This window comes from Alligator sinensis, unplaced genomic scaffold (genome assembly GCF_000455745.1).
Source record: "Alligator sinensis unplaced genomic scaffold, ASM45574v1 scaffold862_1, whole genome shotgun sequence".
Taxonomy (NCBI): domain Eukaryota; kingdom Metazoa; phylum Chordata; order Crocodylia; family Alligatoridae; genus Alligator; species Alligator sinensis.
The window spans coordinates 452303-475650 of record NW_005842066.1 but is presented as its reverse complement, the minus strand read 5'-3'; the positions used below and the strand labels follow the sequence as shown (position 1 = coordinate 475650).

At 42.5% G+C, this 23348-nt stretch overlaps 1 protein-coding gene across 10 annotated transcripts in view; it reads left to right on the top strand.

Annotated features, from left to right (window-relative positions):
• IPO11 (importin 11) overlaps nucleotides 1-23348 on the top strand; it is a 317498-nt gene that overhangs the window by 88423 nt on the left and 205727 nt on the right. For all 10 annotated transcript variants that reach the window (XM_025204020.1, XM_025204018.1, XM_025204021.1 and 7 more), the window contains 5 exons: nucleotides 6195-6347; nucleotides 6638-6681; nucleotides 12984-13074; nucleotides 18105-18152; nucleotides 18775-18880. In XM_025204020.1, the coding sequence (XP_025059805.1) occupies nucleotides 6195-6347; nucleotides 6638-6681; nucleotides 12984-13074; nucleotides 18105-18152; nucleotides 18775-18880 (442 nt within the window). The remainder of the gene's footprint in view (nucleotides 1-6194; nucleotides 6348-6637; nucleotides 6682-12983; nucleotides 13075-18104; nucleotides 18153-18774; nucleotides 18881-23348) is intronic.

Below are 23348 nucleotides of genomic sequence, written 5' to 3'. Positions count from 1 at the left end.
AAGAGTGCTGGGGTCAGATGACCCCAGCCAGATGCCCATCTAGCTTTCTTTTAAAGATCCCCAAGGTAGAGAAGAGCACCACCTCCCTTGGAAACTCATTCTAAATTTTGGCTACCCTTACCATGAAGTTTTTCCTGATATCTAGCCTAAATCTGCTCTCTGTCAGTTTGTGACCATTGTTCCTTGTTACCCCAAGAGCTACCCTGGTGAACAGAGCATCTCCGATCCCTTGCTGCGTCCCCCCTAATGAATTTGTAGGCGGCCACAAAATCACCTGTCAGCCTTCTCTTGCGGAGGCTGAAGAGGTCCAGGTCCCTCAGTCTCTCCTCATAGGGTTTGTCCTGTAAACCCCGTACCATACGAGTGGCCCTCCTTGGGACCTTCTCGAGTCTATCAACATCCTTCTTGAAGTACGGTACCCAAAGCTGGATGCAGTACTCCAACTGCAGTCTGACCAGTGCCGCATAGAGGGGAAGTATCACTTCCTTGGACCTATTTGTCATGCATCTGCGGATGCATGATAAAGTGAGGTTAGCTTTGATGATTTCATCACACTGACAAAATTAGTTAATTTTGGAACTGCAAGCTGCATTACCAGTCAGTTTCAGTTAATCTTAACCCCCTTCATCCCATCTTCCCCCACACCAAAAATAATAATTTAAAAAACTACCCAGTACATCCTACCTGCTCAATGAGGTGTGTAGAAAATGTAGTAAAGATTTTGGTCAGTTGCTTTTCAGGTTTAACCATGGTTTATATGTGCGTGTCAGAACTATCCAGAAATTTACCAATCATAAGCTTTTAACAATCTTAAGGTTAAAATAAAAAATAATGTGAATATTAAAGTACAGATAACGCACACTTAAGAAACACAAACAACCTTAATTCACATAATGTAATGATAACACAAGGAAAAATAAATGTCTACTTTTCCACCCAAAAGTCAGTTTGATCTAATTTGGCAGCATTGATTGTAACTCTATAAATCTCATATACTAATGATAATCATAATAATAATCATCATCATAGAAAATTAGGCTTGGAAGGGACCTCAGGATGTTATCTAGTCCAAACACCTGCTCAAAGAACAACCAGCCCCAACTAGATCATCCCAGCCAAAGCTCTGTCTTATCCGGGTCTTAAAAACGGACAAGGATGGAGCTTCCACCACCTCTCTGGGTAACCTGTTCCAGTGTTTTACTACCTTCCTAGTGAGAAAATTCTTCCTAATATCTAACCTAAACTTCCCTTGCTGCAACTTGAGATCATCGCTCCTGTTCTGTCTTCTGTCACCACTAAGAACAGTCTAGCTCCATCCTCTTTCAAATCCCCCTTCAGCTAGTTGAAGGCTGCTATTGAATCCCCTCCTAGTGTCCTTTTCTCTAGACTAAATAAGCCCAGTTCCTTCAGTCTTTCCTCATAAGTCAGCACCCTCCCCATTTTTGTTGCCCTCTGCTGGACTCTCTCCAATTTGTCCACATTCTTTCTGTAATAGGGGGCCCAAAACTGGATGCAGTACTCCAGATGTGGCCTCACCAGTGCTGAACAGAGGGGAATAATTACTGGACCTATTGGCAACATACCTCCCAATGCAGCCTAGGATGCTTTTTAGCCTTTGAAAGAAGGGCACACTGCTGGCTCATATTCAGCTTATTGTCCACTGTAACCCCCCAGTCCTTTTCTGCACAGCTGCTGCCTAGCCAGTCATCCCCCAGCCTGTACTGGTGCATGAGATTGTTCTGTCCTAGGTGCAGGACTTGGCACTTGTCCTTGTTAAACCTTATGAGGTTCCTTTTGGCCCAGTCCTTCAATTTGGGGTAGGTCACTCTGAATCCTAGCCCTACCCTCCGGTGTATCTACTACTCTCCCCAGCTTAGTGTCATCTGCAAACTTGCTGAGGGTGCACATTATGCCATCTTCCAGGTTGTTGATGAAGACATTGAACAAAACCAGCCCCAGGACCAACCCCTGGGGCACTCCACTTGACTCCAGCTGCCAACTAGACATTGAGCCTTTGATTACTACTCTCCGAGCTCAATGCTCTAGCCAGTTTTCTATCCACCTTACAGTCCATTCATCCAGCCTGTATTTCCTTAGCTTGCCTGCGAGAATGTTGTGGGAGACAGTATCAAAAGGCTTGCTAAAATCAAGATGCACCACATCCACTGGACTCTCCCCGCATCCACAGAGCCAGACACCTCATCACAGAAGGCAATCAGGTTGGTCAGACATGACTTGCCCATGTTGAATCCATGCTGACTGTTCCTAATCACCTTGGTAGATGTTCAGAGTAAATCAAGGAAAATAATTGTTCTCCTCTGTTCTGCACTTGTGAGGCCACATCTGGAGTACTGTATCCAGTTTTGGGCCTTCCACTATAGAAAGGATGTGGACAAGTTGGAGAGACTCTAGTGGAGGGCAGTGAAACTGGTCAGGGGGCTGGGACATATGACTTCTGAGGAGAGGCTGAGGGAACTGGGCTTATTTAGTCTGCAGAAGAGAAGAATAAGGGAGGATTTGATAGCAACCTTTAACTACTTGAAGGGTGGTTCCAAAGAAGATGAAGCTAGACTGGTCTCAGTGGTGACCGATAACAGAACAGATAGCAGTGGTCTCAGGGGATAAGTACAGACATTCAAAAAGCCTTAGCCTGAATGGATTTAATCTTTACAGTTTAGTCTAACCTACATAGATTGAAGCAAGAAGCAAGTGAATAGACATAGAAGCTGGGGGTGGTGCTAGAGCAAGCTCTCCTTTCCCTTCAGTGGTGGCTGGAAGGCTGGAGGGAAGCTGAGTTGAGAGGGGGGTGTGGCCAGCCCCAGCAGGCTACTGAGTATGATTGGGGAGGTGTTTAAATCCCTACCCTGGCCTGCAGCGACACCAGCTGGGATGTGCCTGGAGGGGGAAAGGGGAAGCAGCCTGTACCAGGTTGGTCCCCTGGTGGCAGGGGGAGTGGCCAGTTGGCGGTCTGGGATTAAACCCCCCTGCCTCCCCTCTCCCACTGGCATGTGACCCCAGCCGAGGTCTGCCTGTCTCCCCCCCTACCCTACTTGCTGCTCAAGCGGTGCGGGGGGTATGAGCGGCGGGGGAGCACAAACATCTTGCAGCCTGGGCAGCACTTCAGGCTTGGGGAGGAAAGGGGATTAAACTCCCCTGCCCCCCCATATTCCCTCTGGCACTGGACCCCAGCCGTGGTCTCCCAGCTTTTCCTGCCTGCTGGCTGCTTGAGCAGTGGGGAGCCAGGCACTGGCCTAGTGCTGCCCCCTTCCCCTGAGGTGCTGCCCGAGCTGCCAGCTGGCCATGCCCCCTGCCACTCAAATAAGTGGCTAGTGGTGGGGGGGGAAGGTTGGTAGACCCCAGCTGGGGTTCTGTGCTGGTGGAAGAGGGAAGGTGGGGGGGATTTAACCCTCCTCCCTCCCCTCCCCCTGAGCCTGCTGTCACACCCTGTCATTCACTCCGCTGCAGCAGGGAAAAATCTGGCAGGGTCTGCTTCACCCCAGGCAGGCAGCAGTGTTTCCTCTAAGGTTTAGCAATCTGTGAGCAATCCTGTCTGGGAGCACGCGGGTATCTCAGTGTGCCACCCCGCCACCCTCCTGTAGCAGCCTGTGGCTCAGTTGGGGTGGGTGGCAAGCGGCTGGACGTGAAGCTGGCGGTGGCAGTGGGGGGGAGTGTTGGTACCCCCTTGCTATGGCACTGGGTATCCCCTCCCAGGCCGGTACCCGGGGGCCATGACCCCCTGCTACTCCCCCATCTGTACACTACTCACTATACACTACTGTGTGCACAACATTAAAAAGTTACTGTGCAGTGTGATTTTTTTTTTTTGTTTGTTTTTTTTGTTTTTTTTTATTGTGCGTGGCCATGCATGCATGCATCTTAGGGGGAATGCTGCTTGGCAGACCAGGCTGTGTCCCCAGCTGGGTTTCCCACCGTCACTTCCTTGTCAGCCAGCCCTCACTGCTCTGGCTGGAGGGCAGGGGGGGCATGGCAAACCCTGCTCTGCTTGAGCAGACAGCACAGCCCAGCTCAGCCCAGGGCTGCAAAGTATCCTGGGATGCTGGGAGACTGTCTTTAACATTTAATTTGAACCAGGAAAAGGGCTGGGACAGAAGTTCCGTAAACCGGTTTGACCTAAATCAGCTAAGTCTGATTCAACCAGGTTTATCTTGAACTAATTTTGGTCATTTTGAAACTGCTTTATGTGTATTGAACTTCTGTTCTGTTACAGATTTAAACCAGTTTCTGATCACTTAAACCAGTTTATGTGCAACTTCTGTTCCTAACTCAGTTGCAGCAAGGGAGTTATAGATTACATATTAGGATACTTTCTCATTAGGAGGGTGGTGAAGCACTGGAACAAGTTTCCTAGAGAGGTTTTGGAATCTCGGTTCTTGGAGGTTTTTAAAGACCTGCTCAGCAAAGCCCTGGCTAGAATGACCTAGTTGGTGATGATCCTGCTTCGAGCAGGGGGTTGGGACTAGATGGCTTCCCGAGGCCCCTTCCAACTCTAATTTTCTATGATTCTGTGATTCTAAATCCCATTATGGGACCATAGCTTTTTCTCACTGGTATGCTGGAGGGATTTAGTAACTACTGAAGATACAGGATATCCTTAAGTTATTATTAGCTTGCATTATCAAAATAGGCATATATTTTTTTTTTCAGCATTATTTGAGTATAGGAACCTCTGAGAAAATTTGAAACATGAATATTTATTAAAATTGTAAAACTTGCTAGTTTAGGTTTGTATTCTCAATTTCTATTTTTCACTTTGTTGTTTTAAATAAAGTTGTATCCCTTTGCTCATTCTCTACTTGAATCATCAGCAAAATCAGAAATCCATAAACATGATTGAATTCGTATAGTAGAAATCTTGCGTCTGTCAGCAGAACTTCATGTGGGTTCCAGAGTCTGTTGGATGTGATTGGAGCTTTAGCTTTTAAGTTAGCATTGTGACTTCACTACAGCACAGGCAAGTGGTAGGGAGGGCATGGCAGGTGGCAAATGGTCCCCCCTGAGATTGGCCCCTGACTCAGCACTACTCAGGGTGGGGGAGTTTTTTGCCATGCGGGCTGGAGGTGTGTTGGGGGGGGGGGGGGGGGTGTGGGGGGGGGGGGGGGGGGGCACTAAGCTGTGACACAGAAGTATGAGAGTGGATATAAGCCACCCCCAGGCCCACCCACAAATTGTGCCCCCCCAGACTCAGGAGGCACCAGTCACCCCTGCAATACAGTATCAAGTGGGAAAAGAAGATGAATTAGGGAGTACCAAATTGAACAGTTTCCTTTGATAATTAGAATAGTGAAAGTAAATTATGCCAAAAGCAGGATAAATTTTCACCTTTATAGGCTGATGAAGTCAGGGAAGCAGAGGAAAGCAAAGCAGTTAACCTACTGAGGGACAGGGCTTATAAAACCTAATCTAGGTCATAGAATAATAATCTTGGTATAGACCATACTTAACATAATCCGGTCTGTGGAAGATTTCTTGTTTTGCAGTTTCCTGTTCATTTTTAATGTCCCTAGTGGGTTAACTATTTTGGTTTTTTCTCTTTCCTACCCACCTTGCCTTTCCTAGCAGTTCTCTCTTTTTTCCTCCTCCTTTTCCTATCTTTTGTATTCTAATCGCTGCTTCCTGTTTAGCAGCTCTGCTTCCTGCAGTTTTTTCACAACATCTGATGAGGCAAGCCCTCTGCTTACGAAAACTTATGCTATAATTTGTATCAGTTGGTCTATAAAGGTGCAAATCTACCCTGTCTTCTGCCTAACTTTAGACTAGCACAGCTAACTACCTCTCTGCTGATGAACAGTAAATTATGACATTGAACTTTTCTCTTTGTCCATGTCTTGGATTCTTAAGGTATTTTCTTGCACAGTGGAATACTTTTTATTGAATTGTTTAAGCATTGCCAAATACTTGAAAACAACAAGATTTTTAACACTTGAGATTCTTGCTATTATGCAGAAAACTTTTTCTTGGGGACAAACGTGCTGGAAATCCTTGCAAGGCACCTGTGTCCTCTTTTTATATGAGATATCACTTAAAAATATTTAATTGAGCAATATGATTTCCTGAAGGATTTCAGAAGTCAGTTTGGAAATATAATTGTACTTCTGTGTATAAGAATTGCCTATCCAGTAATTTACTACTCATACATTAACTCACGTAACAGTAATTTTGAAATATTTTTACAGATAGCAGCCCTGAAACTCTTGAAGCACATAAGATTAAGACATCATTCTTCACGTACCCTACCTTGACAGAGATATGCAGGAGATTAGTTAGTCAGTACTTCCTGCTGGCAGAGGAAGAGTTGACAATGTGGGAAGAGGATCCGGAAGGCTTTAGTAAGGAACTATACTGTATTTTCAGTCTAACTTTTATTTAGGTGCTTAGTATATCCACAAAATACCCGCTGTTAAAATGCATAGAGAAAGCCTTTGACAGTCTTCTCTATGGAGTCTTTCTGTGTAGATAAATATTATATATTTGCTTAAAGATTTTTCTCACAAACTGATATATTCAGTAGCCCAGAATTTTTGTTTTTTTTATTGTTTAAATTCAATTAATATTTTTAAACTACAAAGGAAATAGTGTTTTAATGTAATGTGCTTTCTTTTTTCTTTATGAATTGTAGCTGTAGAAGAAACAGGAGGAGATTCTTGGAAATACAGTCTTCGAGTAAGTATTTTAGTTTGAACAAAGCAAGATGAGTTTTAAAAAATGAGAGTGGCTTTGTGATGGAACCTGTATCCAGTGGTTCTGTTGCGCCCTCTAGTGGACACATGACTCCTGCCTCCTCTGATTCCTTGGGGTGCCCTTCTGTACTGCTTACCTGCCATGCCTTGATGTTGTTCTAAACAAAAGTTTGGGAGGCTGCCCTGAAGTCCAGAAGGAGTCCAGTCCACTGCCAGTCTGCCTTTGTTCAATCCGTCACAGCCCTTCCAGCCCTATTCGTGCCCTAGGACACTGGGTGCCTTAAGGGCTGTTTTTGTGGCCTCCATCTGCCCCTTTAGTCACGCCCATGCCTCACAGATGGTACACAATACCTTTTCTGAGGTGGTGCCTGGCTCCACCTCAGTGTTTGGCCTTCTCGGGCCTCGAAACCTTTGTAGTGGCTTTGACTTTACCGGCTTTGGCCTCTTTTCTTTAACTGTGAGCCTTTTAGCCTAGGCCCACTGCACCAGACGTTGGCTTCTGGGCTCTAGTCTCAGCCTTGCCCCTTTTTGGGCTCTGGGCCCCTGGCTCTGTTCTCTCCCCTCCTGGGCTCAGAGCCCCCTCTGGTCCTAGTCTAGCCTTTCTTAGGCTCTGTGCCCCCTTGTCCCAGTCTTTGTCCTTCTCAGGCTTCAACTCTGGCCCTCTTGGCTTCAGGCTGCCTCTGTTGCTCCACACAGGCACGGCCTTGGCCCTCTCGGCCTCAGGCTACCTACATCTTGCACCTCAAACCTCAGTGTGCCCCTTGGGCACCTCCTGTAGCCTAAACCTCGGTGTGGTACTCAAGCACCCCACTTTGTCCCCTCTTCACCCCTTACAGCCACAAGCCAGTCCACCAGTTATAAATTAGGAAGAAAAAGGTGAGCTACCGCTTTAACGAAAACCTTCCCTACTCTGGGTAAACAAACATTTAATAGATTTTATAGACATTAGGGGCTGGAAGGGATCTTGTGAGATCATTGCGTCCAGTAGCCCTCATGCCTTAGGACTCTCACCTCTGTGCCTTCAGGGCACCTCAACACCTGCCAGGAGATTCTCATACAGCTGCTGTCTCCAGACAGCTTGGTTTCCATCAGAGCACCAGTTCTCTTCCATTTCTTCCCAAGTGTTCAGCTTTTCTACTGCTGGAGTGCAGCCCTATCTGAGTCAGGTGACTCACTAGGCTGTACAGATGTTTCCCTTCGGCTCTAATGGGCAGCTTGCTCCTGTACATTGCAGCTTAAGTCTGCTGCATGCAACCCTTGCTTTAGCTGCCTGTCTGCCTACTCAGCAGACTAGCCTGCTGTGCTTTCCTCTTCTTTAGTAACAGGAGCCTTTGTTTCCCTGTTACAGGCTCTTTAACTCCGTGCTGAATGAACAAAAGTAACAATATAATCAGTTTTTTAAGCTATCAACTAATATTCACTACTTTTAAAATAATCTTAGATATGCAGGTACTGCTTCCTTGCGCTCCCCTTATGCCAGTTTGAGTCCCGGGGGCTTGGTGCTGGTATTGGGTCCTGGAGCACAGTGCCACTTCCACCAGGTCCTACGTGCTGGGATTGGGTGCTGAATTCAGCTCATGGGACCCGTGCCTCCCCTTCGGTCTGGAGATTTGGTAGCAGGCGAGCAGTTTCACCAATCCCTACAACCAAATTTCCAGACCAATGGGGAGCCCTGTGGGCCAGATGACATGGTGTTACAGGCTGGAGGTTGAGCATCGTTTTGTATAGAATTATATTAAAATACGAACTACTAGGAAATCTAAAAGGGATGAAGGCTGGGATTAGGACATGGTTACGTGACACACTGAAGTTATCAGTAAGTGCAGATAAAAAGTTTATTCAGAATGTTTTTATGATATAATATTTACTTGACTATAAGGCCACCTTGAATTTAAGATGACCCCCAATTATTAGATTCTATGTATGGAAAATGTATAAATTTGTTAGTTACAGCTACAGAATCTAAATATCAGAAGTTTGCCTTGAATTGTTCTCCCGCCCACTGTTACAGCAGGGAAAATAAATCTGGGAGGGTCAGGTGCCCCCCTTGCCCTCTACCCCCACAATTTCTTCCTCCTGCAGCCATTTTCCCACCCCCTGCCTTAGCGTCAGACCCTGTTCTTGCTGAACTTATGGAAACGAGGGGCAATTCTGAAAGCACTGACTTTGAAATAAACATATAGGCAAATTACTGTGGGTACTCATAGACTTAGTTCATCCATAATTGTTGCAGTTTACCTTTTTTTGAAACTGCTGCAAGTTTTAACTCAGGTACTCTATAAACATACTTTTAAGCTGCACTTTTGTATCAACTTATATGTAGCACTTTTGTTGTATCAACAAACTATGCATGATATTACTCTGAAGCCCAACAGCTCTTTGGGCTGGGCCCCAGCAGAGTCTACAACGTTTCAAGCCATGGTAATCCTATAGCTCAACATTCAGTATGTGTATGTACTCCAGATCCCCCCCCCCCCAAAGGATCTATGTGCAAATTAGCGCCCCCCCCACTCATGACTTGCACTGGGTGTTCTTGTCATGAGTTGTGGGATCCTTAAAAACTTTAGATGCAGATGCAGGGCAACCTGGTTTGGCTTTACCTCATGGTGGGCAGGGTCACACTAATCATCAGGGATCCTGGTTTTCCCTGATTTAAACAAAAAAAATCCCCAATTTTTGGATTTAAAAAAGTAACCCCAAATTTATGTTTTTCATAATTAAGATGAAACTCCACTTTATGTATATATAGATATATATAGATATTTGTGAGTTTCATTTTAATCATGGAAAAATATGGATTTTGGGATACATTTTTAATCTGAAAATTGGAGATTTTCTTTTTTATCAGAGAAAACCAGGATCCCTGCTAATGATGTGACAGATTGAGAGAGGAGGTGACAGAAGAATTCTGGGTGAGCTGTTTGGGGCCCCATTTTTTATGTTTGCCAGACATTTAAGGCTAGTGAAGAAGCAGGAATAATTGGAAATGGGAAACAGCAGTGGAAATGAAGAGGGAATTGAAAATGTATTCTATGTAGTGGGTCACCATGACTTGAAAGAGTTGGCACTGAGGGGGACTGAGTGCAATAGGCACTATCGTATATCTTATTCAGATGGGCTCTACTAACCTAAAAACAAAAACTTGTGGGAGGTTCCCTCAGTATGTTTGCACAATATTGTTTTATAGTCATGCTCAGTGTCGGCTCCATTTAATCAGCTTCATAATTGGTTTGCATTACTCAACATTTGTTTCTTTTGACAGCAGTTTAATGTAGATAATGTATTGAATGAGGTTTCCTTGTAGGCAAATGTAAGACGAGGAGCTGTTTTCCCCATGCTGATTGGGAGAAACAACCTCATTGTATATTCAAGTAAATATGATATGATATTTTTTGCTACCTTCTCTACCTCAGCTCTTAACAGAATCCGGTTATTATTCCTGTTTTACAATTCATTCCTAAATTTAAAAGATCGTTCTGTGAAGCAGTATCACCATACAGATATTTACTTGTCTTTCCAAAAGAGATTCTGTGGCTGTTTGACTTTCTTACCCACCAAGTCTCCCTCTTCATGTTACATTTATCACGCAAGTACTGGGTTAATTATGCAATTAATGTAGACCAGCTACATTATTTAAGTTAACTATTTAACTAGCACATCGTAAAAAGGTTCATCCAGCTATAATGGGGATGGGCAAAATATAGCCCTCAGGCCAGATCCCCGAGCTGTTGCGGGTTGTGGGGGAAGGGGGGAGCCGGGGGACAATGACAGGTGGGCTGACTTGACCTGCAACTGTTCACTAAAACTCTCTAAATGGCCCTCCAACCAAAATAATTGCCCACCCCTGAGCTATGAAGTTATAGCTGGAAAATGTGTACTAATTTTATAACTGGTTTCTATCCAGCATTTATTTGCATATGTAGCCATAGCTATACCCCTGTGGCTGGGATCAGCTATACCCCTATCAGCTGATAGGGCTCCCACCCATGGGGTGCACCATGTGCTATGGCAGCTGGGAGTCACGCAGCTGAGGGGACTCCCAGCCATGGGATCATGTTCCTGGGCTCCCTCTACACTGGCTGTTATGGTATGTTAAGATCTGATGCTGGATCCCACAGTTACATCTCTTGCCGTGTACATGTGGTATGGCAGGAGGTGCAATTGCGTGAATTGTGTGTTAGCTTCTATTGCACGTTTACCAGAATATCTAGAGGAGGGCACAAGATAAAGATTTATGCCATACCTGGTCCAGAGCCATTTTATTTGGCTTGAGGAGCTAGGAGACTGCTGCAGCCTTTTGGCAGTGGTGGACTTCAGTAGCATTTTGGTGACACTGGGCTTCTGTGTATGGCTTAAGCAGCAGGAGGTTTTACCCTGCTGGGGAAGCTGCAGCAGTGGCAGTGTGGGGGAGAGTAGTGACTATGGCTGTGGCAGTGGCAGTGCAGGCCAGGTTGGAAGTGGTCTATGCTTGGAGCTAAACTCTATGAAAGCTGCCCCTTGCTCTAAAATGTTGCCTGTTCCTGCTCCAAGGGTGTTTGTTGATGTGTTTCTATAGTTAAGATTAGGTGTCAATGTAGTTATGTTTTCTTTGCCTTCTGGCAAAACGAATTTTATTTGCAAGCAACATTTTTAGATAGAGCAATGGTAGGCTTAGTATCTTGAATGCCTTCCTTGCTAAAGGAGTCTTGTCACCCTGTACAGGAATGCTAAAATGGCTTGGTCCACGTTTTTGAGTTCACCACCACCCCGCCCGCAGTGCCTGGCCCCCCCCCCCAACCGCGCAGTGCTGGTAAATAACAGACTGAGCTGACTTTGCTACCTGTGATAGAAGGCAGTAATTTACAAGTGCTTCTCCAAAAGATCCAAATTCAAGGGTCCAGTCAGGCATCATTGGACTTGGGTAGACTATCCAGCCTCTGGGCGCGTTGTGCTTCACACTGATTTCCTAAGCCACTTTTTAAAGTCCTGTTCAACAGCTGTAAAGGTGATACCCTTACAAAGGAACTTTAAAAACTGGTTTGTGGTCCCTGGAGAGACATTGATCTTGTCTCTTGAAACATGAGGAAAAGAAAGATCTCTACTTTCTGTCCTTTTGCCTAAGGCCATATTCTTTTCTGACATGACGATAAAATTTCTAAAAAATCCTACCCATGGTTTTTCTACCAGTCAGGGAATCTCCTTCTTTCTGGGACTTCCATATCAAGTGGGCTTCTTGTATATTTTCCATTTAAGTCTGTGGCTCCTTTTAATAACTTTTGGTGAAAACAGGCTTTCTGGTAGGCTTTATATTGGTTAAGAGGAGTATGACAAGCTGTATTTTTATGACAAGCTTCTCTATGTGAAGTTTTTTAGAAAGAGAGTCACTTTTAGGTCTCATCTGAAGTTTTTTGCTGAAAATAATTTTTCTGATGTTTCTGTCTTCCTTCCATAAGCCATGAACTATCCTGGGTGAAAAGAAACTTCCCATGTTGTATGCTAGGGGTGGCCAACCCACAGCACACATGCCACAAGTGGCACAGGGAGCCCCCCACTGATTTTTATGTGATGAAAAAATCTGTTCAAATACAACAGAATCAATTTGCAAAATAGGTGAAAAGATAATCCTTCTTGTCCCCTCCTTTGTGCGTGTGCATGTGCCCACACACATCTGTTTATGGTAGGGCTCATTTCATCAGTGTCTGTAGTCTTCCTGAGTAATGTCCTCATATCAGAGACGTGTAGAAGGAGCGATGTGGAACATGATCCTGATTAATTAGCACTCACAGTTTTCAAATACAAGAATTAACTTTGGATATTAGCTTTGGTAGGACAGTCTTGCAATCTCTATTGAAGTAGGATTTGTAAAGTTTCAAGCAGATAGAGAACTACTTGTTAGTTGCAAATTGAAATCTATATAAAAATACTACTGAGACATGAAGAATAAATTAAAATTAGGTAGTTTTTAAAAAAATATTTGGATTCTAAAATAAAGCTGTGACCTGTATATGTAATAGGTGTAAAATGTCCTCTTGTATTGTTGTTTTAGTCAATTAAGATTTATTTAGTAATTGCTCAATACATGTGAAGTATACATTGTTTATCAAAAACGTTACAACTAAACGTCATTATAGTGGTACTTGTTATGCTGTGACAAATTAACTTGGAACATTATAGTGTTTCAGTGTGTTTATTATGAGGTATTCAGCAATTAAAATGTATTTTACTGTCTGTTAGAAATTAGATTTGTCTTTATTTTTGTAGGCTTTATAACAGTTTTTTTTTTTTTTTTTTTTTTACTTTTTTCAGCCTTGCACAGAAGTTCTTTTTATTGATATATTCCATGAGTATAATCAGACTCTTACTCCTGTTCTTTTAGAAATGGTTCACAGTCTACAAGGTAAGTTGGTGGGGTTTTTCATAAATATTTGGAATACTTCAGACTCCAGTATGACATTTTGTTCAGTATGTATAAACTTAATTCTAAAATGTATTAATAATCTTAGTAAATCCTGCAAGTCATGTTATAAGTGGCTTATCAAGACATACTTAATTTGTTTAAACATGCTTGGATAAGCTGACATTTATCACTACAAAAGGCATAGAATGTGGATTTTAGAATGTACTTTAAGAAGATGTGGCCAATATTTGGCAGTTCCTCTAACATTCAAAAAACAGAATTTTCTATTTGGAAAGTTCTGTCTAGGTGGACAACAGAATTCCTTTTAGCCAAGTTGAAGGGAGACCTGAACTGTATCTCAGTCTGAGTTTCAGAGTCTAAAATTGTTATTTTTTCATGGCATTAAGTTATATAATATATACCGTTTAATGGCATTGCACGCAGAGCATGGATCAGTGCATTTTATTTGAATGCAAGACAAGGTTTTTTCCCCCCAGCTAGCATGGAGAAAAAAGCCCCTTGTTTTATTATTCCACACAAAGAAATCTCACTAAATACATTGTCTTATGACCAGGGATCTTTGTTTTTCTCTGATTTAAAAAAAAAAAAAAAAAAAAAAAGTAAATTCTCTGATTAAAAGCCCAAAGTCCGCAATTAAAATGAAACCCCTCTGTGGGTGGGTGGCAATTAAATGCAAAGTTTTATTGATATGTTTACAATTTTTAAGCAATTTGGAAGCCTACTGGTGCCTCAGTCACTATAATAAATTCTAAGTACCTATAAATCTTGGTATTTTATTATGGGAAATGAGAGCTCTCCCTGCTTCTTTATTCACAGAGCGTGGGTCCAGGCCCCTCACTCCCAAGCCACAGCCCTCCAGACCTACTGGTGTCCCTCAGTCCCCACCCACAGCCCCCCTGGTGCCCTTCACTCCCCTCCCCCCAAGCCTCCTGGCCCTGCTTGTGCCCTTTGCCCACAACCCCCTCTCCCCCAGCCCTGCCAGAGAGGGTCCCCAGCTGCCAGGGCTTTGGGGCTAGGGACCCAAGTCTGCAGCCCTCCACAGCAGTGCTCAAGCCCTGGCTGCTGGCTGCGTAAGGTGGCAGCTGTTGCAGCGGAGTGGAGTGCAGAGCCCAGCTCCCCCTTCCTCACAGGCAGCGTGGCCAGAGTGGAACCTGGGGGTGGGTGTGGGCTGCCTGCTGTGGGTTCAGGCAGGGGATGGAGCCGGCTCCCTACTGCTGCACGCACTCCCAGGGAGGGCAGGGGGGACCCATGCTGTCAGGATCTGTGCATGGAGCGGGGATGGGTGTGGGCTGCCCACCGCGGGCTCGGGCTCCCTGCCTTGCTGCCCTCCTCAGGGCCCTCTGTAGCCCAGTGGGTGGAACTCAGCACAGCAGGGCAGAGTGGGGTTGGGTGAGAAAGCTGCTTGCCTCTGTGAGCTCCACATTGCCTTGGCAATGTGCCCCCTGCCCACCCCTTAGCAGTCAGGGGAAGAACCTTGTGCTGCTGCCCCCATTGCTGCAGGGCGGGCAGCGGGTGTTTTGCCAGGGCGGCATGGACCTTGCAGCAGCAAGGAGCTTCCTTGCCCGGCCCTGTTCTGCCCTGGCCCGTCAGGTCCAGCCCACTGGACTGTGGAGGCCCCAGGGAGGGCAGCAGGGTGGGGAGTCTGAGCCTGCAGCGGGCGGCCTACACCTACCCACACCCAACACACAGATCTGGGTGGGCATGGGTTCCTTTTCTCCCCCCACTCCCATAGTGGACGCAGCAGTAGGGAGCTGGCTTTACCACCCTCTGCAGCCCCCAAACCAGCTACTCATGGCCCCATCCTGCTCCCTGCCGGGGCTTTGTGGTCAAGCATTCCAGACCCAAGCCCCTTGCACCGCCTGCCTGGGCAGCAGCCCCAGCCCCAACCTTGCCCAACTGTCTCCCTCCCTATGGGGGCCTCAATTCCCCCTCCCCACCAGACTTACCTGCTCTCCAGGCTTCCTGGTAGCCATATGCATATATGTGCACAGGGCGCCCCCTGCCTGACTGCCCTTCTCCGGCTCCCTCCAGCCCCTTGCAGGCTGGAACTCTGCCAGCCTGCAGAGAGCTCTTTGCAAAAGTGCAAAATCTGTGTGTTTCTCCATTAAAATGAAAAATCCTTGTTTTTCTCAGGTAAAAGGGGAAATCTCTATTTTTTTCCATTTTCCCATGGGAAAGGGAAAACCTGGATCCCTGCTTATCACTAGACTTCTGCCAAAAGCAGTGTTCAGCAGTGGAAGCCAACTATGAAGTTGATTACATGCAGCTAATATTGAGTATGACTATAAAACACATGACCCACATTTCAGGGGTGTACTTGGTAGCCATGTTGGTCTGAGACAAAAAGACACAAAAAACTAGAACTCTTGGTTCCAAAATGATACCTTTTATTAGACCAACTGCAAAATGGCAAGAAAATTGTCTTTTTCTGCAAGGTTTCAGGATCAAAGTCCCTTCGTCAGGCTCTGGGAAAAGTGTAGATGGTACAAGATGGTAAAAAGTCCCCATAGGTAGGAAATAAACTTCATTTTTGCAGAGGGAGCTGAAGATGGAAGGTTGTCCCTCTGGGTCCATGAGAGTGTCTTTGTGAGCAGTGTTTAGTAGCTCTTTGATGTGTTGATCCGGTAGACTTCCTTCCCTGGAGAGGTGTCAGATGGCAGGCAGGGAGGTAAAAAAACCCAACTTCCTTGTTGTTCTGCAGTGAAGTTTAAAATCCAAAATTGGCTAAAATTCGGCATCTTCCATGTTTCATTTCTTGCCATTTTCTAGTTGGTCTAATAAAAGGTATCATTTTGGAACCAAGAGTTCTAGTCTTCTTGTCTCAGACCAACACGGCTACCAAGTACACCCCTGAAACATGGAAGATGCCGAATTTTAGCCAGTTTTGGATTTTAAATTTCACTGCAGAACAACAAGGAAGTTTTTTACCTCCCTGCCTGCCATCTGACACCTCCAGGGAAGGAATTCTACCTGATCAACACATCAAAGAGCTACTCAACACAGCTCACAAAGACACTCTCATGGACCCAGAGGGACAGACTTCCATCTTCAGCTCCCTCTGTGCAAAAATGAAGTTTATTTCCTACCTATGAAGACTTTTTACCATCTACACTTTTCCCAGAGCCTGACAAAGGGACTTTGATCCTGAAAGCTTACAGAAAAGGACAGTTTTCTTGCCATTTTGCAGTTGGTCTAATAAAAGGTATCATATTTGGATCAAGAGTTCTAGTTTTTTGTATGACCCACATTGAGGGCACATACTGATGGGAACCTTTTTTTTTGTGTGGCCCCTAAAATGAAATGGGCAGGTGTTCTCTCCACAGGGAACTGGCACCAGGCCTGGAGGTACTGCAATACCAGGCTGGCTCCAGGAGGGCCATAGCCAGCTCTGACAACCTTCCCTTTGGTTCCAAAAATGCTATATTTGATCTTAGACAGAAAGGCTGAGCTGCTGATGGGAATCTACCATAAGGACAGATTATCTGAATAAGATATATGATAGTCCCATTAAGCACAGTCTCCCTCACCACTGATTCTTTTTCAAGTCATGGTGAGTCATGACATTGCATACCCAGAATCCCTGTGTTAGCCCTTCTCTCAGCCTGGCACATATAATTAGTGTGGCCGCACCATGAGATGGATGAAGCTGGATCATGGTGCCCTGTGCCTTATCTACATATAAATTTTTGGAGCATCCTTGGCTTTGTGACAAGAACACCCTGTTTAAGGCAAGGTGGGAGGGGGTAATAAGCACATGGATCCTTTGTGGAGTGCATCTGGAGCACACATGCATGCTGATATGTGGGGTCATCATGGCTTGAAATGCTGTTGACTTTGGGGCCTAGCACAATTAATTATGTGGTAAATCATGAGCCTTTGGCTTTGGATTAATAGCATGCATAGTTTGTGATAGTATGAGTAGGTGCCAAAGCACTGTTTACAAATTTTTCTATGGAGTACCTGTGCTAAAACTTGAAGCAGTTAAAAACCAACTAACTAAATAAATAAAAAACAAAAAAAAGTAACATGCATGACTCCTGGATAAACTAAATTAATGGGTACTGTATGTAAATCCCTACAGCCATGTTTAATTTCAAGGTTCTTGTTTTCATATTTGCTCCTCACTTTCATGTGCAAGGCTGTCCCTAGTGGGGTTGAATTGGGGGCAACTGCCTTGGGCCTTTTGGTTTGGGGGGTCCCCGTGAAGTGGGTTGGAGCGGCCAGCCGCTTACCCTGCAGCTGCCGACTTCCTCACGTCTGGGCCCCTCATAGTAAGGAGAGGGGGAAGAGGCTGCCAGGGGAAAGGTTGCAAAGAATCAGAAAGCAAAGGGCTACCTGACCTCCCAGATTTATTTTCCGTTGCAGCAGTAGGAGAGGGACAAATTCAATGCAAACCTCCAATAATTAGATTATATACTTGAAAAATTATAGGCTTCCTATGCATGAAGAAGGGTGACTATGTCCAAAAGCTTGCTAAGAACTTTTTTCCAACTACTCAGTTGGTCTAATAAAAGATATCACATCTATTCAAAGAACCTTCCCTGAAAAATTATAACAAATTTAGAAATTTTCCTTGTATAGAATCTATTTTTGGGGGGGGTGTCGCCTTATAGTCAGGGTCATCTTCTATTTGAGTAAATACAGTAAGACGTACTCATTTTTTACTTAAATTTTTTGAGAAGTATTTAGACAGAGAACTTTATTTTTTGTTGTTACATTTAATGTAAGGGTTACATATAGACCAGGTTATAATTGGCAGACTTTTTTTTTAAACAATGACTAGGGTTTTTTGTACAGTGCACTTTAAAGAAAATACATACCACTCTTATTGTTCTGTACCTGCATGCACTTTGATACTTTTAATTAACTAGCTTTAAGAATGCCAAAATGTGATCTGATTTTGATTTTTTGCTATAAGCTACTTCACAAAAATACTCACGTCTTGCTTATACCTTTTGCTTAGTTGATGCATTTTTTTCTTAACTTGCCCATGTTTTACTTTTTTGCAGGACCTACAAATGTGGAAGATTCCAGTGCTATACTGATTAAAGATGCTGGTAAATTAATTTTACTTTGCAAAGAACAGAATTGCTGTTTTGTACATTTCTTGCTTTTATGTGTCTAAAACAAACGTGCATTATTTGAGTTTCTGACATTTGGAAAGAAGTACTAAAATACATTTCTCGTAGTGTTGAATTTCACATTTCACAAAGCAAGAATTTAAAAAATAAGTTATATTATTATATGAGATAAGGCTTTGTTTTCTGTACTTAAGCAAAATTAATCCCTGAAGCATTTCTGTGAGGGAAATGTTTTTCTCATTTTGCAATCAAGGAAACTGAGGGTTGGAAAAGTGACTTCTCCAAAACATCTAATGGAAATGTAATTGGATGTTGCTTATAATTGCGCTGAACACAACATTGTTTAGCTGTCGTAAGAACTTAATTTATTTGTAATTAAAGAGAACTTTGGAAGAAGTTTTATGAGGTTTTTATCATTATCTTATTTAACATTACTGCTTTTTTATGTCTCAGTTTTCAGTCTGTAAGGGATGAAGAATAATCCTTTCTGCACTGAAGCTATTGTGTCATGGCTTCCAATCTTTAAATTTTGTCATCTTTAGAATTTTAAAATAGTTTTAAGACCAGAGCAAAACCAAATATCTTTGTCTTTTTCTAGTATATAATGCAGTTGGACTGGCAGCATATGAGCTGTTTGACAGTGTGGATTTTGATCAGTGGTTTAAGAGTCAGCTACTAGCAGAACTACAGGTCTCTCATAACAGGTAACTGCCTTAACTTTATCTTTTATATCTTAGTTGTTCCAGTAATTTATTGTGGTGAATCTAGTAGTATGATGTAGTATCCAACAAGAGCAGATCTGATAAGAATTATTATTTAAATATACCTGCTAAATTAAGAGAAAGGTGGGTATATAGAAAATGGACATAGGCATAACAAGTTCAGCTGTGAAAGTATCGTCACTTTGTTACAAAATCATCAAAAAAATGAGGCTTGAAGGGGCCATAGGAAGTAATTTAGTCTAGGGGTATTCTGGTCGCAGGCTGCATCTGTGGCAAGCTGGCATTAGGACCTGGCTGCGTCTGTTCCTTCTCCCTGTTGCCCAAGACAGACGAAGTTCACTGCCATGGTGCAGCACAGACAAAGCCTCTCCGTTGAAGTTGTCCTTCATTGAAGATCGCCAAAGCCTCCCAGCTTCAGAAGCCAGATCCAACCCACAGCTGTAAATTGCCAACTGCTGATCTAGTCCAACCCCTTGCTGAAGGCAGGATCTAAACCATATCAGTCAAACCATTTTGAATTCATGAGGTTTTTTGGCTAGTATGTAGTGGCAATTTCTCAGGCTCTTGTTTTGAAAAATAATGCAAACTATTGTCCTTTATACTTTTTGAGTTTTATTAAATGTTGTGGTATAGTAATTATCATGCAGACTTCTTTAAGAAATATACTTACCCAAAAAAGCACTGTATCAGTTTTATCATTATTTATTCTTTAATTCAAAGTTCTCTATAGCTATAGTTCTCTAACGACTATGGTCAGTAGTTAACTTTGCTTCCCAGTAAACTAAAGATCAGATTGTTCTTGGAGGGATGGAAAAGAAATATATGTAAGTAAATACTTCAGTAATATTACTGAGCTGTTTGTTTTTAATTCTATCTTCCTAATTTGGTGGCCTGAGCTTCAAATCAGTTACCAGCAGATGGCCTTATTGGGCAGCATGAGGTATTATGCAATGCATGAGATTTGTCTAAGGATTTCATTGTAGGCCAAGATTTCCATCACCACAATCCACTAGGAATACCACTTTGGCTTCTCCAGTTTCTGAGCTGTCACCAATCTAAATCCTTTGGATGAGGAAGTTCAGTGGAAGGACAGTAGATCCTTGTACAAATGTCATCTTCACCAGGCTCAACTTTCATGAACCAGCTGAGGCAGTTGCGTCCAAAAAGCCATCTTCAGTTATAGATCCCACAAAATACAGATTGTTACTTCACAAGATTTTGAGCATTTGTTTACTCACCCTGTTCCAGGTCCCTGGTTGTGACTACAGTAAACATAGGTCTAGTCAAGGGTAATAAATGGACAGAGCCAAATTGACTTGGTTTGTTTGGTAGAAAGCCTTCCAATGTATTGTGAACTATCAGACTCCATTACCAAATTACCCATTCCTTTTTAAGTGGAGCTTGCTGACTATTTTGCAGGCTATTTGACTTAGGACATCAAAGAGTGAAATTAAAAGCATTTTAAAGGTTGAGGACTGTCTTGCACTCATGACTTTGCCACCAGCAATTCTTAACATGGAAAATACAACATCAAATCTATGGTGCAAGTTGCCTTGTGGAAGTCTTCCTTTGTTAGTCGCACCTAGTGATATTCAAAACACCATTGAAGGTGGTTTTAAAACCTTGCAGGGATTAATAGAGGCTGTGCCTATTCCACTGGAGAAGATACAAGAACCTCCTTACAAGTTATGGTACATTCTTCAAAGGTGTGTGTGCAATAAAATTGCGGCTTCCTTTTAGGATAGTGCTTTTAGACTCATCAAAAACAGTGCGGCAAATTTCCACTGCTATTGCTCCACCTTGAAAGAAAGCTGAGAGAAGTATGAGAAGTATTATAAATCAAGTTGGGATAGTGGAATATTTGTGATCTCAGACAACAACAGTCAAAGACAACACTTATTGTTAGAAGCTAAATAATTGCACCTTTCGGAAGAAATAATTAACTCAATTTGTGAGAGTACAGTTTCATATTTCAAATTACCAGCCATTTCCAGCAAAATACAATTTTATAAATTACAATAAATTAATTTAGCTTGCTGACACACTGCCTCAGGAAAATAGGGAACAATTCATGATGGTCATAAATGAAGGCAAGTTGTTCATGAAGTGTTACAAACTACTTTGGATGAAGCTAATTGGAACCCTGCAGTCTTTGACTTTTGGAGTTACAAGATGCGCTTTGTGGCACCAGAGAAACGGCATTTGAAAAGAAGTGCAGGTAACAGTGGGATTTACCGTTTGAGGGCAAAATACTTTCCAATGAGAAGACAAACAATTCTCTCCAAATGTTAAAAGATTTCTGGACATGATTTGCTCATTAGGAATTTATAGACCAGCAAGACTAAGTTTGGTAAAACTTAAACTTTTTCTAAATAAGACATATTTTCCCCAATCTTTTAATATCAAAGCTCCTATGTTATAAAAACCAGAGGATGCAAAAGAGAAAACTAAATGTTGTATTGTTTTCATCATTTGCAGCTGCTGTCATTTAGCAGGCATCCCTTTTGACGATGTTGAGCTGTATACTGGCATCCCTTGGATCTAGCTTCTTTCTCCAATATTCTTACCCCATGTAGAAAACACCTATTTTGTAACAGACCTACCATAACTGTTGGAAAATGAGTATTGAAAATTATTTATACTGGTTACACAATGCAGTTTTGCTCAATACCCAATGCCGACCCATTTCCTTGTCCTTTTTTGAGACCTCTGTCACAAGAGGTTTCACAAAAAAGAAGGAGACTTTTTTCTCAAATTAATTAAAATGTATACATGTTCTATATAGATGGCTTTACACATTTTGTGCATTTGATTTCCCCTTATCCCCCATCTCAATTTGATCTTTGTGTTGTTTAGGAGGTTTAGGGTCTCCCCTCTCATTTTGTTTGTTCTTGTTTTTTATCTTCATGCCAGCATCAGTCACCGTGATGCAGATGGCAGAATCAGTAACTGAAAGCGAGAGAATGTATGACTCCCATTTTACAGATGCGTGAATCATGACTTGCTCAAGGGGAGTCTGTGGTAGAGCTGGAAATAGTACAGATCTGAATGAAGACAATATTGTGTACTGTAAGAGCTTTCTGAATTCTGCTTAGCAAATCAGTAGGTTCAGAAGGAAAACATTTCATTTTCATGCAAGTCTTATACATTAGTAATAGAAATAAAACTGTAAAAGCAACTAGGGTGTGTTTATTGAATTGAATTGATAAAAACATTTTGTAAGTATGTTTACTAACCAAGTTATACCTGCAGATGGTGTAGTTGTATAAATTCTGCTATTGTGACAAATGAATTGGGAATGTTGAATAGGAAATTATTCTTTGCTGATGAAAATCATTTAATGTTGAAAAAGAAACAGATATAAATCTCCCTCTTTTACAGGCCGTTAGAATAGAAATATCTTAAATAAAAATCCACCAGCATGACAAAACAGTATCATTTTGTGTGTTGAAATTTTTTTCAAAATAACTGGACGGAGTAATGCATTTATTTGTTGTTCCCTCATTGATGTTATATAAAAATTGAATGTGAAACTACGGAATATAACAGATTAAGTATAGCTTGTTTCTGCTGCTTTTTGTCAGCTCTGTATTGTTCGACTCTTAGCTTTGCTAGACTCGTGCCCACCTTACAAATATGTCGATGGAAGAAAGCTGGTTTTATTTGGGTTTTGTTTTGTTTTTTGCAGCGTCTTATCAGGGATCCAATGGACCATGGTAAATAGTCTGTGGATCATGCCAGGCCCTATACATTTTAAATTAAAATTTGATAAGAGTACGTAGTGTTTCATTGGAAACTGGGTACTGATAGCTATTCATTGATCCAAAACATTGGGTATGACTGCACTAAGTAGTGTTGTTTCTCAGTTAAGGAAAGTTGTATATTAATTAAGTGCACCCAGTGGGCAAATTGCATTTTTATAGTTGATGACCATCTAATGAATAAGATGCAAGAATTATAATAAAGGTAGGTAAAGAGACTTTTATAGGGTCCTTCTTTACAATAAAATCTATTCAAAGCATTTGAAAGGTTGATTCATCTGTCCCTTTCCACTTGCAAACCTACAGCTCTTTGTTTTATGTCTAATTTTGTTAGATATGTATTTTTAGGGCAATATTTGTTCTTTCTTAGGAAAGATTAACAGGCTGATGGCATCATTTGTTATGATGGCTTATTGCAGTAGCATAGCTAACGCTGCGTTTTGTCTGTTTTTGAAGTGTCGGGCATCTGCTGTAAATTTTCAGTATGTAATTTTGGGAAGTTTTCCAGACACGTTTAAAATTATGTTTTAGTATCTAATCGATTAAAAACTGCCCCCTTTCCTCAAACCTTTACATTCTTTATCTCATAATATTTTAGTCCCTTCCATCTTAAAAACAACAAACTGTAAAGAAAAAAATGTACAGAGTTTTTGGACTCTGTTTTATTATTTATTTTTTAATTAACAAAA